At 38.9% G+C, this 15,319-nt stretch overlaps 1 protein-coding gene across 3 annotated transcripts in view; it reads right to left on the bottom strand.

The window, feature by feature from the left end:
• PDE9A (phosphodiesterase 9A) overlaps positions 1-15,319 on the bottom strand; it is a 107,208-nt gene that overhangs the window by 39,066 nt on the left and 52,823 nt on the right. For all 3 annotated transcript variants that reach the window (XM_060770274.2, XM_060770275.2, XM_060770276.2), the window contains 2 exons: positions 8,361-8,415; positions 6,760-6,830 (listed from right to left, as the gene is read on the bottom strand). In XM_060770274.2, the coding sequence (XP_060626257.2) occupies positions 6,760-6,830; positions 8,361-8,415 (126 nt within the window). The remainder of the gene's footprint in view (positions 1-6,759; positions 6,831-8,360; positions 8,416-15,319) is intronic.

The following is a 15,319-nucleotide window of genomic DNA, read 5'->3' as shown; positions in this document are numbered from 1 at the left end:
CGCTGAACGAAGAAAGTAAAACCAGGAATGTAGAAATGAAGACATATCATTTAAGTTTGTAACATTGATCACTAGGCTTCTATTGGGTTTCTGTTTATAAAACTTAAATGAATACCAAATCTTTGATAATACATTATTTTCTGTATATAGACGATCCTAGTTTGGGGACCAATGTTCATTTGGAAAAGAAGAGACCTTTCCTCAGATTCCTTCATGCAGAGTTTGGGGTCTGTTTCCTGCTCAATCCAAAGTCATTGTGGTGACACAATGGGTTAAACCCTTGTGCTGCTGAACTGCTGACCTGAAGGTTGGCAGTTTGAATCCGTGGGACGGGATGAGCTCCTGCTGTCAGCCCTAGCTCCCGCCAACCTAGCACTTTGAAAACAAATGTGAGTAGATAAATAAGTACCACTTTGGTGTGAAAGGCATAAAGATGCTTCAAGCAGTCATTCCAGTCACATGACCAGGAGGTCACAATGCACGCTTCTCGGCTTGGAAATGGAGAAGAATCCCTCCCTCAGTGCCAGAGATGACCACTGCCTCCAGTGCCGGAAATTAAAGGAGAAGCCTTTGCCTTTATCTGTGTATGTGTGTCTCATTGCATTTATTTATTTATCTGCCATATTTATATCCCACCCTTTTCACCTCAAAGGGGATTTAGAGCAGCATTGTAACAAGGCATTGAATGTTTGTCTGTATTTGTTTATATATATTGTAATCTGCTCTGAGTCCCCATGGGGAGAAGGGCACAAAATAAATAAAGTTTATTATTATTATTTTACTGACACAAAAACACAGCATGACACAGCAAATGAGAGATATATGCTGGATTTGTATCACAAAATCACAAGTTGAACACTTCCCAAGCTTTTAGGACTGTGTGGTGGTGGTGGTGGTGGTGGTGATCATCATCATCATCATCATCATCATCTTGACTCAAAGGAGCTTTTCTAACAGGCTTGCCAATGGTCACCTACTGGTGACTCCCAACTGCTAAATGTGCCTGCTCCTGGGCATTTTCATTGGAATCTGAACTCTCAGTGGCCTGAATACAAGTGTAGAACCGCAATTTTGATTCTACTACTGCTTCTCCCACAGCTTGTCTATGTTCTGTGGGAGCTGTCCCAGTGCTGATGCTGGATCCTGTCCATAGGGCCATATTGACAGGTGAGCTCATCTTCTTCTCAGAGAACTGCAGGAGGGGTGGTAACAAAACCAAGAGAGGATTCACTGCTTTTGTGATCAGCCAGTTCTCATTGCTTCTTGTTCCAGAATGTATTTCTAGGTACAATCTGTTCTTTAAAGGACTTTGAAAACTATACATTTTAGCACCGATTCCACTTTGAATGTCTTGACTGTACTATGTGGAATTCTAAAGTCTGCAGTTTTGTCAGAAGCACGAAAGCCTTCTGGATGAAAATTCTAAACTATAAATCATTGAATTCTATAGGATGCAGGTAAATTGGAATCATTGTGGTATAACTGTGTAGCATGAAAGGGCCTCTGCTACTTGTGACAAATTCTTTCATTTATCTCCATCTTGAAACTGCATCTAAAATGCAACCCACAGCATAATATTTAGACTCTTCTGTTTGTTTTTCCACCCACTGTTAGTACTTTAACACTAACTATTCTTATGAATAGACTCATAAATGAAAGTTTGTTCATTCTGTGGTATAATTTGGTTGGTCTAATAAAACTCATAGAGCTACCATAAGTTGGAAAAGAGCCTTGGAAACACACAAACACACCCCTATGAAAGCTACTGCCCAACTGTTGCCTCTGTATCTTTTGAGTGATTTTCAAATGCTCTTTTAGCCATTCCTGGCCACTTTTGCAATGGCCTCCCAAGTGTATCGTAGAGATACATGACATGCCTTGAAGACTTTTGCAACCTGAACTTGAAATGCATGTAATCAGCATTGTTTCCTCTTGATGTATACAAGATAAGGAACTGCATAAAGGTGCCAAATATTTCTAATGTGGCACAAAAGTTAAGTAAACAAAACCAAGCCAACATACATAGTCAATGCCCTGGAGTTTATACTCAGTAACTTTGACTGCAACAACAACTGCATGTATTTTTGTACGTGTTTCTATCAACATTACATATCTGGCTCTTGCCATTTTTGCCCATTCTTCTTGGAAAAATTGCTTTAGTTGCATGCCAGGGAAGTCTGAATATTTCTCTCACACACCATTGTGCATACACATTACATTTTGCAAAATATGTTGAAGCACAATTAGGTCAACAATAGTACAAGACTTTCTTAAATTCCACCTCATTTTCTTTTTCTCTTCCATCACAAAGGACACTTGTGGTAAGATACTTTATCTTTCACTTAAAAGAGAAAGCATCCTCATTATTTTTTCAAAAAGCTGGTTTTTAACTGAATTTTGTGATTATGTGATAAAAGTAGTATTTTTCAGTCTGTCTGGGTTAGCAAATGTTTTTAAGGAGATTTACTGCATATATTGCCAAGGTAGAGATGGAAAGGAAATTAAAAACTATTTTCAAAGTTTTCCATCAAAAACATGTTTTCCAAATGTTGAGATACTCCAATGAAAAGAACTTTGGATACACTTTGCAGTTCAGGATTTCCTCTGTGTACAATTTACATGTAGCTGTCTGGCACAGGAAAACATTTTTTCTACATAGAAATCAACATTTTCAATCTGTAAAGCAGCCAATATTTTCTGTACAGAAAATGCTATTTGTTGTGCAAATCAACCATGTGCAAATTTTATACAAAATAAATGCTGAATTGCACATAGATTTTGTGAGTGGCATGTTTCTCAAGGCTTCTTACAGGAGGAAGAAAATTGCTAAAATTACTCATTGCTTCAATTAAGAGGAAACACAATGACAACTGAACTTAGATTTCTATGTCAAGGTAATAGGAAACTCCAGGAATCATAATTTTCACTTTAACTATTAATTCAATAGTTATTTATTTTCAAATCAACTACTATTTAAATATGCTTTGTTGTTGTTCATTTGTTCAGTTGTTTCTGACTTCGTGACCTTAGGGACCAGCCTATACAGAGCTCCCTGTTGGCCTTCACCACCCCCAGCTCCTTCAAGGTCAATCCAGTCACTTCAAGGATCCCATCCATCCATCTTGCCCTTGGTTGGCCCCTCTTCTTTTTTCCTTCCATTTTCCCCAGCATAATTGTCTTCTCTAAGCTTTCCTTTCTTCTCATGATGTGGCCAAAGTACTTCATCTTTGCCTCTAATATCCTTCCCTCCAATGAGCAGTCGAGCTTTATTTCCTGAAGTATGGACTGGTTGGATCTTCTTGCAGTCCAAGGCACTCTCAGAACTTTCCTCCAGCACTACATTTTAAAAGCATCTATCTTCCTTCACGCAGCCTTCCTTATGGTCCAGCTCTCACATCCGTAGGTTACTATGGGGAATACCATTGCTTTAACTATGCGAATCTTCGTTGCCAGTGTGATGTCTCTACTCTTCACTATTTTATCAAGATTGGACATTGCTCTCCTCCCAAGAAGTAAGCTTCTTCTGATTTCCTGGCTGCAGTCTGCGTCTGCAGTAATCTTTGCACCTAGAAATACAAAGTCTGTCACTGCCTCCACGTTTTCTCCCTCTATTTGCCAGTTGTCAATCAGTCTTGTTGCCATAATCTTGGTTTTTTTTTAATGTTTAGCTGCAACTCAGTTTTTGCACTTTCTTCTTTCACCTTGATTAGAAGGCTTCTCAGCTCCTCCTCGCTTTCAGCCATCAAAGTGGTATCATCTGCATATCTAAGATTGTTAATGTTTCTTCCAGCAATTTTTACCCCAGCCTTGGATTTGTCATGCCCTGCACATCACAGGGTGTATTCTGCATACAAGTTGAATAGATTGGGTGAGAGTATACAACCATGCTATTTGGTACTTATACAGATTCCTCAGGAGAGAGATAAGGTGATTTGCTATTTAAATATTTATTTACTTTTATTTCCAGTCTGAATTTACACTACTTTACATTACAGGGGCAACAGTGGCGCAACGGGTTAAACCACTGAGTTGCTGAACTTGCTGATCGAAAGGTTGGTGGTTCGAATCCGTGAGAAGAGGTGAGCTCCCATTTTTAGCTGCAGCTTCTGCCATCCTAGTGAGTGGAAAATACACGAATGTGAGTAGATCAATAGGTACTGCCTTGGCAGGAAGCTAAACGGTGCTCCATACAGTCATGCCGGCCACATTATTTAGGAGGTGTCTGCAGACAACGCATGCTCTTCGGCTTAGAAAGGAGATGAGCACACACACAGCCTACCCAGAGCTGGAATGGGAAGCCTTTATCTTTATCCGTGTATCTATTTTTCGTTGATTCTAGATATTGCATGTTTGCCTTGTGTCTGCATATGTTGGAATCCGCCCTGGGTCCCCTTGGGGAGATAAGGCAAAATACAAATAGAGTACGGTATTATTATTATTGTATTGCTTTAACCTGTTTGACACCCTTCAATTCTTGTCCAATATGACAATTCCTAGTCCAGTAACATTACCATTTTCAATTTAACATTATAAAATAAACAATATTATTCCTGTAGCTCTTGGCCCATGACCCAAATAAGCCTCTTAGACATACATGAGTTCTTCTTCTCATTTCTCTGTATAATTTCTATTAAGTATATTTTTTTCAAATAAGAAACTAAGCTGTTCCAGAAAACAACAAAGTATCTCTAAAATATATTTTCCCTGCAGATGAAATTCAGTGTCAAAATGTGGCTGATATTGAGTGTTTATCTCAGTGGTTCTTAACCTGTGGGCTGCGGACCACCAGTGGGCTGCAAGGATGAAAATCTGGTCTGCAAGCCTCCTTATTTTTTATTTATTTATTTTCCACTCCTTTCACACTACCTGCCCTTCCCTGTCGCTGACCATGGCATATGTTCTGTATCAGAAACTAGAGCTAATGTGGTCTATCCAATGCAGTTTTCTGAATCAGCACCCCAAACGGAATCTAAAGTTGACCAAAAACTGATTCATAACTTTTTTGGTAATAGTGCTGGAGAGTGGTCCTTAGTTAAAGTGGTCCCTGGTCACGTGGTCCCATGACCAAAAATCCTGTATTTTGGAGTACGGGCTCTTCATAAAGCAGAGATATGTACATGGTGTAATTTATAAATGTAATTCTTGGTCTTTGCACCTTTAGGTCATTTCCAATGCATATGATCCCTATGTCAACTTTTACTGCGATTTTCTTGGAGAGATTTGTGTAGAGGGGCTTGGCTATTGTCCAAAGCCACCCAGTGGGTTTCTACAGCTGAACCAGGATTTGAACCCTGGTTTTCCTAGATATCTAGCTCAAAACTCAATCCATTATACCACGTTGTCTCTCATGAATGTAGGCATTATGTTAAGATAATTCCATGGGTAAATTCACTACAATCAGCACTGTCATCTGTTGTTTTACATAGAACACACGTAATGGAAAGAAGACTGTGCTGAACATCCAGCCTTCCTTCTTTAGCCCTGGCTATTGTGGCTGTTCTCCGGAAGCCGTGGTTGCTCTGCTCCAGATGTTCCTTCCTCCACTCTGCTAGATGTGCTCTGTAAATTATATGATGCTGTTCTGACAAGGCCGGCTTTGTTCTATTGTGCCAAAGTAATTACCAACAATCATTTTGCTGTCATTCTGCTCTTGAACAAATAAGGAAGAACGGGAACATCCATGCAATCCATAATGAGGAAGCAGGGAATGGAAGAGTGGGTGTTCTATGCCTGACATAAGAGCTTCATCCAGTTCATTATCAAAGAGAAACAGAGCTGTCCTTTGTTATCCAAATTATGTTGGGACACATACCATGTGTGTTTTGCATAGACCACGTGCAAGAGGACACCTGTGTAAACAATTTTTGCAACATGCATCACATCAATGAAAGCACGAAAAGATGGGTAATGGAGCACAGTGGAAATTGCTAAGGCTGTATAGGGGAATCAGTTCATGCACAATGCACAATTATTCATTATCTATTTATGATATTTGTATGCCACCCCATAATGAAGATCTCTGGTTGGTTTGTAATAACTTCAAGGTTTAAATAATCATGACTTCTCATTTGGACTTTTAATAGCTCCTTGGATTTTTGGGGGGGGGGGGGTCTAATCATTCTTAGCAGGAGTAGAAGATGTTTTTAAAAAGTTGTAATATGTTAGGTAAAGGTTTCCCCTTGACATTAAGTCTACTCATGTCCAACTCTGGAGGGTGATATTCATCTTCATTTCTAAGCCGAAGAGCTGGCGTTGAAAGTAGATGCTTCTGAGGTTATGTAGCTAGCATGACTACATTGAGCACCACTACCTTCCTGCTGGAATGATACGTATTGATCTACTCACATTTGCATGTTTTCAAACTGCTAGGTTGGCAGAAGCTGGAGCTATCAGTGAGAGCTCACCCCACTCCCCAGATTAGAACCACCAACCTTTCGGTCAGCAAGTTCAGCAGATCTGCAGTTTAACTTGCTGTGTCACCGGGGACTTCTTGTAATATGTTACATAATACTCAATAATCGACCAACATGACAACTAATAATCAGAACTGGAATGAAACTTAGAATCAGAGAATCCCTTTTAAATAAAAAGATAATGAGTTAAAAAGCAACAGTCAAAGATCTGTTTTGTTCTCCATTTGTTTCATAGCTCACAAAAGAGGAAGATGGAGGAAAGACTCTGAAAATGATATTTCTCATATTTTATCAAGCTGATAAAAACAGTTCTAGATTTCAATCTTATTTTTTTTAAGTCACTCACATTCAACTTTTTTCTCCAGCATTGCCAAGTGATTTGTTACTTCAGTTTTCAGTTCATCAATTTTAAATACCCTAGAGGGAGAGAAAAAAGGTTTACCAGGAATGTACCCACAGTTTCAACAGCTTAAGCAATCTGATGCAGTACGAAACTACTATTGGTGATTCAAATGGGCATATAAAGGCATTTTTGATGCATCTAATAATATACTTGATTAAGTGTGCATATATAAAATAGGAAAATAAGAAGTAAATAAATAAATATTAACAAGATAGTGAAGATGTTTCAGTGATAGGCTATTGCTCTAATCCAGTGACCAATGGCAACCATAAAGATTTCAGGGTACAGGCAACAGACCTTCCTCACCTACAGCCATTCCGCACTCATTTCAGTAAAAGTGCAAACTTGGTTCTTCCTGAGTACATATAAATATGTGGAATAGTAAATATGTATGTACTGAGTACTATAAATGTTAAATTTCACACATGGACTCTAAACTGGGTCATATGCCTCTGCAGTTCTGGAAGTGTTTTCATTTATGTCTTCTTGCTTGGCATGATCATCTAATTTGGATTGTACTCCATCTGCTGCCAATCCCCTTTTTTATGTTTTGTGTCTTATTTATATTGTAAGCTTGAAGACAGAGAACTGTCAAATCAATCATTTGTAAGCTACTCAAGGAGGCTTTTTGGCTGAAGAACATGATATAAATACACTACGACCCCTGCAGATCAGTACCTCCAATTTCACTAACCCACATCCAACATAATATATCCCTATTAGACATTTTCTAGGTCCTCTAGGTGATTCTGTGGTGTTCTTCCACTGCAAGTTACTACATATGTGGGCTGACAAACTCTCTAGGGATTTCCTGGATGTTCCATTGCAACTTTACGGTAACTTCTGGCAGAAGTCATTCATTTGAGCAGGATTTGCTCTTATCCATGGCTTCATGTTTGCATACAAGTTCAGAAATGTAGGCCATGTGGATATAGGGATTGTACTAAAGTTTAAATAAATAAATAAATTCCAAATAAATTTATCATTATGCTAAGAAAGCCTTAAGAAAGCACTGGTTTATTTATTTATCTACTGCATTTCTTTGCTGCCTTTCTCAGCCCAAAAGTGACTCAAGGCAGCTTACACTGATACGATTCGATGCCACAATGAACATAAACAAAATTAAAACAAAATTAAAAACAATTAAACATATTATAAAAACCCTGTAAAAAGCATTAAAGCATAAAACACCAGTAATTTCCTATTAGCTCATTGTCCAAAGACATTGTCATCTTTGGATGCTTCCATCATCCATGATAACAAGTCTTTCAGACTGGCTCTGTTAGGATTCCATGTGCCTCTTTACTCAGCTCTATATCCCCACCATGTTAGATGCAAATTTTGGTTTTAAGCAGGAATGAAGAAAATTATAATCTTAAATTAATGCAACTTTTCCCTCTTGATGGCATAAACCTTTACATGCCCACAGATGTCACATTCAGTATTCAGAAACATGGAACAGTAGGATGTCTGAGGACTCTAGTGCATGACTGTAGGTGAAATAAAGGTGTAACATTTCTAAAATGATTGTAATAAGATTTTACCTTGAGAACTGTTCAACCACCTGCACCAACAAATTTTGAAACAATTCCTCTTTTTCTGTTAACAACATAAAACAAAAGAACGAGAAATTGTAAGAAAGTGATCATAAGATGAAAGATCGCAAGGTAGGATATTCCAAATTCTGCACTAACAATAAAGCATCTGAGGGAGACAGGGAAATGACGCAATCTTCACACACTTAATATCTAGAAGCAGGTGCTTCAGTGGAGAACATCAAGAATTTGTTTAATTTGGAATCTCTTTTGTCCTTAATCAGGAAATAACTGTTGTGTTGTGCAATACAAGAAAATTGGGAAACAAACACATATACAATAATTATCTGAAACATAAAACTGATAGCCTTTACAAGCAGCAGTGTATCGCTTTAAGTGTTATTCTTATTCACAAAATAGTCACCTTAGGAGTGGAGAAAAAACCTTTACTTCCCTTATTGTGTTTGAATCTTCCCTCATTGTGTTTGAATCAACTTTCCATCGAAGTCCTAAAGGAATCCTCTTTACATTCCAACAAGCTTTTCAAACTAAAGGTTTTTTAACAAAGTGTTTTAGAGAGAATGCTGGATTATTATTTTTTTTACTGATTTTTTTGTAAAGCTTTCGAGGTGAACCAGTGTGGTGCAATAGTTTGAATCCCTGGGTTTGGATCCCTGCTCAGCTATAAATATATATATATATATATATATATATATATATATATATATATATATATGGATGAGGTTTTTATTTATCATATCAGAAGCAAACCGAGGGTACAGTTATAATGTATTTAAAAAACACAGTTTTTAAAAACTTGCCATTATATTAAATGTCCTTTGACCAGTTGCTGGCCACTTGGAATGCCTCTGGTGTCGCTCCAAGAAGGTCCTCCATTGTACAGGTGGCAGGGCTCACGTTGCATTGTAATAGGTGGTCTTTGATTTGTTCTTCTCCACACTCGCATGTTGTGAACTCCACTTTGTGGCCCAATTTCTTAAGGTTGGCTCTGCATCTCATGGTGTTCAGTGCCTTCCAAGTCTCCCAGTCTTCTGTGTGTCCAGGGGGGAGTCTCCTTTTCGGTATCAGCCATGGCTTGAGGTTCCAGGTTTTAGTCTGCCACTTTTGGACTCTAACTTGCTAAGATGTTCCTGCAAGTATCTCAGAAAACTATTTCTTGATTTAAGGCATTGGCTAGTATCTGAACAGGGGATGGGCTGGAGATATCACTGCCTTGGTTAGGTGGTGCAATACCTCTGAAACAATATAATTTCTCCAGTGGTGTAGTGCGTAGGCATCCTATGATAATGCGGCATGTCTCACTAACAGTCAAATCCACTGTTGTGTTCCACAGTGGACGAGGTGACACTCCCCCAGCTGCAAAGGAACACAATGAGGGGAAGCCTTGTCAGGAAAAGTCCATTATGAAGCAACAGTATGTTAATTCTGATGAATGGAGTCCCACATTTTTGCCCTAAAGTTCAGCTCTGAGGGCACCATCGCACCATTCCCAGATCTTGATTATGCCAAACACAGATATCCCAAATTCAACATGTGTTTCCAAAGCATCTTTATCTTTCTGAAATCTGTATAAAACAGCATTCTATTTTAAGCAGATCTTCCAGTAATTACATATTCTTTGCCTCCAGGTGAAAGTGGTGGTGGTGTATTAGCATGCAATGAAGTTATTTTTGAAAGTAACAGCAATTTGCAATATGTGGTGTCGAAGCAGCTATTTTTGCTTTTTCCTTCCAAAGCATCCTCACAATGTGCTTTTAAACATGGCACTCTAATTGTCAGGGAAATACACTTTCCATTAGCAAGATAATCTATGGGCCACATTCATTAGTGGTTATTCATGCTTCTTTTTGTTTTTATCTTTGGAATGAGGAAAGAGAAAGAAAAAAATGTAAAAAAAATGCACACACAACTATATTAATTGAAAGCTAAGCATCCTTAAGGGGAGAATGCTAGGCAGAATGAGGACTAAAAGATTATGTGTATAGGGTTCAGTAAACACTACACTGCACCAAAACTTTAGTCCAAATGACCTCAGTGCTATGAACACATCAGCTGAATCTGGTTATATCTTTTCTCTTGCTGTCATTGGTATGCTCTGGAAAATGGGAAGAAGAACATCCCTCCTCCTTATTACTTTTATGAGTATGAGTAATGCAGAGTCAAGCTGGGTTTTGAGTTTTAAAATACAAAGGGGGAAATTTAATGGATTTGAGGGCCAACTTTCTCTTATTCCAAACCAGAGAATAGGCTGTAATTCTCACTGCCAAGGCTGTACAGTTTGGTGGTATGGGCCAAGCAGAAAAAACCTCAATTTTTTATTACCAGAGTCCACATTTAGACACTATAGCAGGCGCACAAAGATTAGGCATCTCATCATCATCATCAACAACAACAACATAATAGGCTATCGCCCGTGGCCAAATATGATTGCCCTCCAAGTGTAGGATCTTGGTGGTAAGTCCATAGGTGACAGTAGAGACCTATTTTTGATCCACATTTTCTTTCGCAATGAGGACATTGATTTCCAGATGGAAGGCTGTCCCAACAAAGGCTGGCTTAATGCACCTTCCTCTTGACATGTTTCTTCCTTTCTCCCTCTATTCTTTGAATTCCACAGCACTGTTGGTCACAGCTGACCTCCAGTTAGAACACCCAAGGGCTTCCCAGTTCTTGGTGTCTATACCACAGTCTTTAAGGTTAGCTTTATGACCAGCTTTAAATCTCTTTTAATGTCCACCAGCAGTCTATTTTCTTTCCTTGTGTTGGGAGTACAGTAACTGCTTTGAGAGACGGTGATCGGGCATTTGGACAACATAGCCAGTCCAGCGAAGTTGATCACAGAGGATCACTACTTCAACACTAGTGGTCTTTGATTCTTCCAGCACACTGACATTTGTCCACTTGTGTTCCCAAGAGAAGACATCTAGAACTGCACTTTTTGGAGGTTTTGAAGAGCACGATTCTTTAGGTATCTCAATTGATGACATTTCTGCCAGCAAAGCCACTCTGCTGCTCCTTTTTAACAAATGCTTTTTATATCCATGCAGTCCCTCTTTTCTTCCCTGATCTTGTCCAGCTGTAAAGTTTCTGGTTAATTTCGCAGAATACTACAGATCATTGAAAGGATGGCAAAGGAAGAATAGAGAAACATAGATGATCCATTTCAAGTTATACTGCTGGAACTGGAATAAACAATGCAATAAGCAAAGCTGGAGCTGTAAAAGTGTGGAATTCTACTTTTGCTGCTTCTGCTGCAGGCGTGTATATCTCCCTACAACATGCAAGGTACAACAGCAGCCACAAAAAGAGAGAACAGAGGAGAACAGACAGGCCCGTAGCCAGGATTTCGTTTCGGGGGGGGGGGGGGGGGCTGAGTTTTTTCGGGGGGGGGGGGGGCTGAGTCTGAGTGAAAGAGGGTCTACCCTAGCAAAGCTTTTGTATCGTTACCCCAATACCCCCATGCATATGGGATATATTGAGCATGGTGATCAGATCATGATATGAATAAACATAACAGTTTAAATAATGCACCAGTAAGGCCTTTTCGCAAACCACCATGAGGATTTCGGGGGGGGGAGGGGGGGGCTGAAGCCCCTCAAGCCCCCCCCCCTCCCCCGGCTACATGCCTGAGAACAGATAAACCTGCCCCCAACAGTTATCTCCGGCATGTTAAAAAGTATAGACCTATATGGCTAGCAACCAAAACGAAAGTCATATGAAAAGTGGAGGCTGGTGGGAGGAAGTCATCCATGGATGCCTTTTGGAAGAAGCCTTCAAGTGGACTCTAGAAAGTTTAAATCTTTTTTACTCAAGCAACACTTACTTGACCTGACTGTTTTACAGGCACAAATTGTTTCAGGAAACATGTCGACCTGCTCTTTTTGTGTGATGTAGCAATCTATATCGGTCTGGAAGCCTGGGATGGTGGTGGTGACAAATGAGTACATAATATTGTAGTTACAGTGCTATGCAGTGGCTCCCATCCCAACTCATCCAATTCCCACTTCTCAGGCAGCAGTCACTGCGCTCAATGGGGATCTGTTACCCTGTTGATTGAGGCATGCTATAAGCCACCTCTTGTGTGATAAGCAGAAATAGGACCCCTTTCGCAATTTCCTCTAATCAGAAAACACTTGTACTTGAGATGGATGGGACCATCAGCCAGCTGTTTCCCAACCAACAGGGGAAGAACCGATCTGATAAATTGAGATTGGCAAACTTCCACAGTCTCTAGGGTAGAGCTTTCAAAACTCTGTGTCACAGAACTTTAATGCATTGGCTACAGTGTATAGGTGTGTTGCATGAACATAACTAGAAACTTCTAAATCTATGTGAAAGAAGCAATAAATCATATATTTTTAAAAATACAAATGGAAGTTTTTCACGAGATTTGTTATTACAATATGTTCATGTGTCCATATCCGTAGTGCAGTGCAATAACAGATTTGGAATATGTGCAATGACTATGGAACGACTTGGACTACAATTATGGATGGTCTGATTTTAATATGGAATTGAATGTTTTAAATGCTTAATATATGTTAATGTTAATTTAATTCTAATTCTAATTTTAATGTTATTGGAATGGTATGTGTTTTAAGGCATTGAATAATTGCCTATATGTAAGCTGCAATGAGTCCCCTTTAGGGTAGAGAAAAGTGGGGTATAAATAGGGTAAATAAATAAATAAATAAAGAATATCTCCTATAAAGGGTTGGTTTAACCTCCAGTTTGCTAGTAAAATTGAATTACTATGTCACAAAATTATGCATATCTAAAAGGTGTGTCTGCTCTAGGCATTTTTTAGGGTTGGAAATACGAAACAACCACAAATACATAACTCTAGGTTACACATATCCAACAGAATTCAGAACCTATTTTTTCTATGAGATTTCTGCCTCCACGAGTACTATATCCTCACTCTAAAACCAAACTTCTACTGCCTGAACTTTTTATTTTAGCACCTGCTTTTGATATGTTTTGCCACTGTGCTACAGCAATTCAATTCCAGCAATAGTAGTTCATATCTCTTCCCCCCAATGTGCAGAAATAGCCATGAAGTTGTATGTAGCCTGTGGACCATAAATTGCCCAACCCTGTTTTATAACTTGGGACAAGGACATCTAAAATATTGCCTGTCTGCACCTGTGTTTAGCTAAGAGCTGAAGCTGATTTCCCCTTCAAATACTTCTACTACCTTGAATGGCTCAGATAATTACCAAGTAAAAGGCCTTCTGGATGATGGCAGCCTGACTGTGATATGCTCTCCACAGGGAGACTCACCTTGTGCCTACTTGGAAGTCAAGTTGCTGGCAGGCAAAGACAGCTAATTTTCCCAAGTCTTTACTTTGTTTTGATTTTAGGTCAGCCGATGATCATAACCTTTAGATAGTTCAACATTTGGGGATAGAGTATTATGAGTTTTAGTTGTTTTCTCATTTTTATCTTTCTAGTATAAAACTATTCCGGCTATTTATTTTAAGAGCAGGTTAAAACAAAAACTCAAACACCTAGAATGACTCAATGTATTTAAAGTGCTTCATATACCAACAGTGTAACAAAATCCACATTACCCAGAAGTAAATCTCATTAGATTAATAGGTATGGTACTTATTTTAGTAACTGTTCTTACTAAACTCTATTTCTAAATAGTACGCTGTACTGAAATCTGAGGGACTTGTTTATGAGTAACAGCTAGAGGCCAGTAATTATTGGAAAATACTTTCCCCATCAAATGTTCTGTTCACACATCCCTCTTCTATTTGCTATTAGGTCAAAGAGGACTTGAGGCAGTATTAGGTTTTCCTGCTTGCCTCTTTCTCTTTCATGTTGTCTCTCAAGCTTTCTCCATTTGCTTAAACATAGGTTGAAGTGTGTGGTCATCGATAATCAATTTTGCCAGGCAACTAGTCCGTGTGATATTCGAACTTCCCAATTATCTATGGCCACATAGAGATTCAGCGCTCCTTTGTTTAATCCTTCCAACATGGACAATCACAGCTTTGCTGAGCTCTTTCTCTATTTGATTTTCTCTTAGGACCAAAGATATGGGCTTTCCAGAAAAAAATATGGAAATTTTCGACAACATTTTCCAGTGTACTAAATAATGTTACCTGATTTAGCATGTTTGGTTTAAACGTTATATTCAAATCCATTTAAAGCATTTCAGGAATAAAATGAGTACAGGCAATCCCAGAGTTATAAACATCTGACTTACAAATGACTCATAGTTATACATGGAGATGAAACAACTGCCTCGAAGTGTGGTGGAAGCTCCTTCCTTGGAAACGTTTAAACAGTGGCTGGATGGCCATCTGTCAGGGATACTTTGTGCTTTTCCCTGCATGGCAGGGGGTTGGACTAGATGGCCTATGTGGTCTCTTCCAACTCTATTATTTTATGATTCTATGATTCTCAGTGATAGGGAAATTCAGTCCTGGAAGAGTTATCATGGGGAAAAGGTGTCTCAGCTGAAGCGTTATCCCCAATCCTTGTTTCCACAAAAAGCCACATTTTTTTCAAAATCCAAGTATCAAAGGGAGGAAAGTGAGATGAAATCTTCTGAACAGGGGCACAGACAGCCAAAAAACAAACAAATTAACAAATACCCCCCCCCAAAAAAAACCCCCCAAAAACACCACAGGGGTTTTTATTCGAAGCTGAGATTACACTTCAAAAATGTTCCTGTTCTGACTTACAAATTCAACTTGAGAACAAACCTACAGATCCTATCTTGTTCATAACTTGGGTACTGTCTGTATATTTAAATATAAAAAGAATAGCATACATTTTCATCCTGTTTAAATACTTACATACACCTGCAAGAACAGTGCTATTAAGGATGACCTTTCTTTTTGTAAATATAACGTAGTAAAGGTAAAGGTTTCCCCTTGACATTAAGGCTAGTCGTGTCTAACTCTGGGGTGGTGGCGCTCATCTCCATTTCT

Source organism: Anolis sagrei, chromosome 3 (assembly GCF_037176765.1).
Source record: "Anolis sagrei isolate rAnoSag1 chromosome 3, rAnoSag1.mat, whole genome shotgun sequence".
In the NCBI taxonomy this organism is placed as follows: Eukaryota; Metazoa; Chordata; class Lepidosauria; order Squamata; family Dactyloidae; genus Anolis; species Anolis sagrei.
Note: the sequence above shows the minus strand (reverse complement) of the source record. Positions and strands in the feature narration are given on the sequence as shown.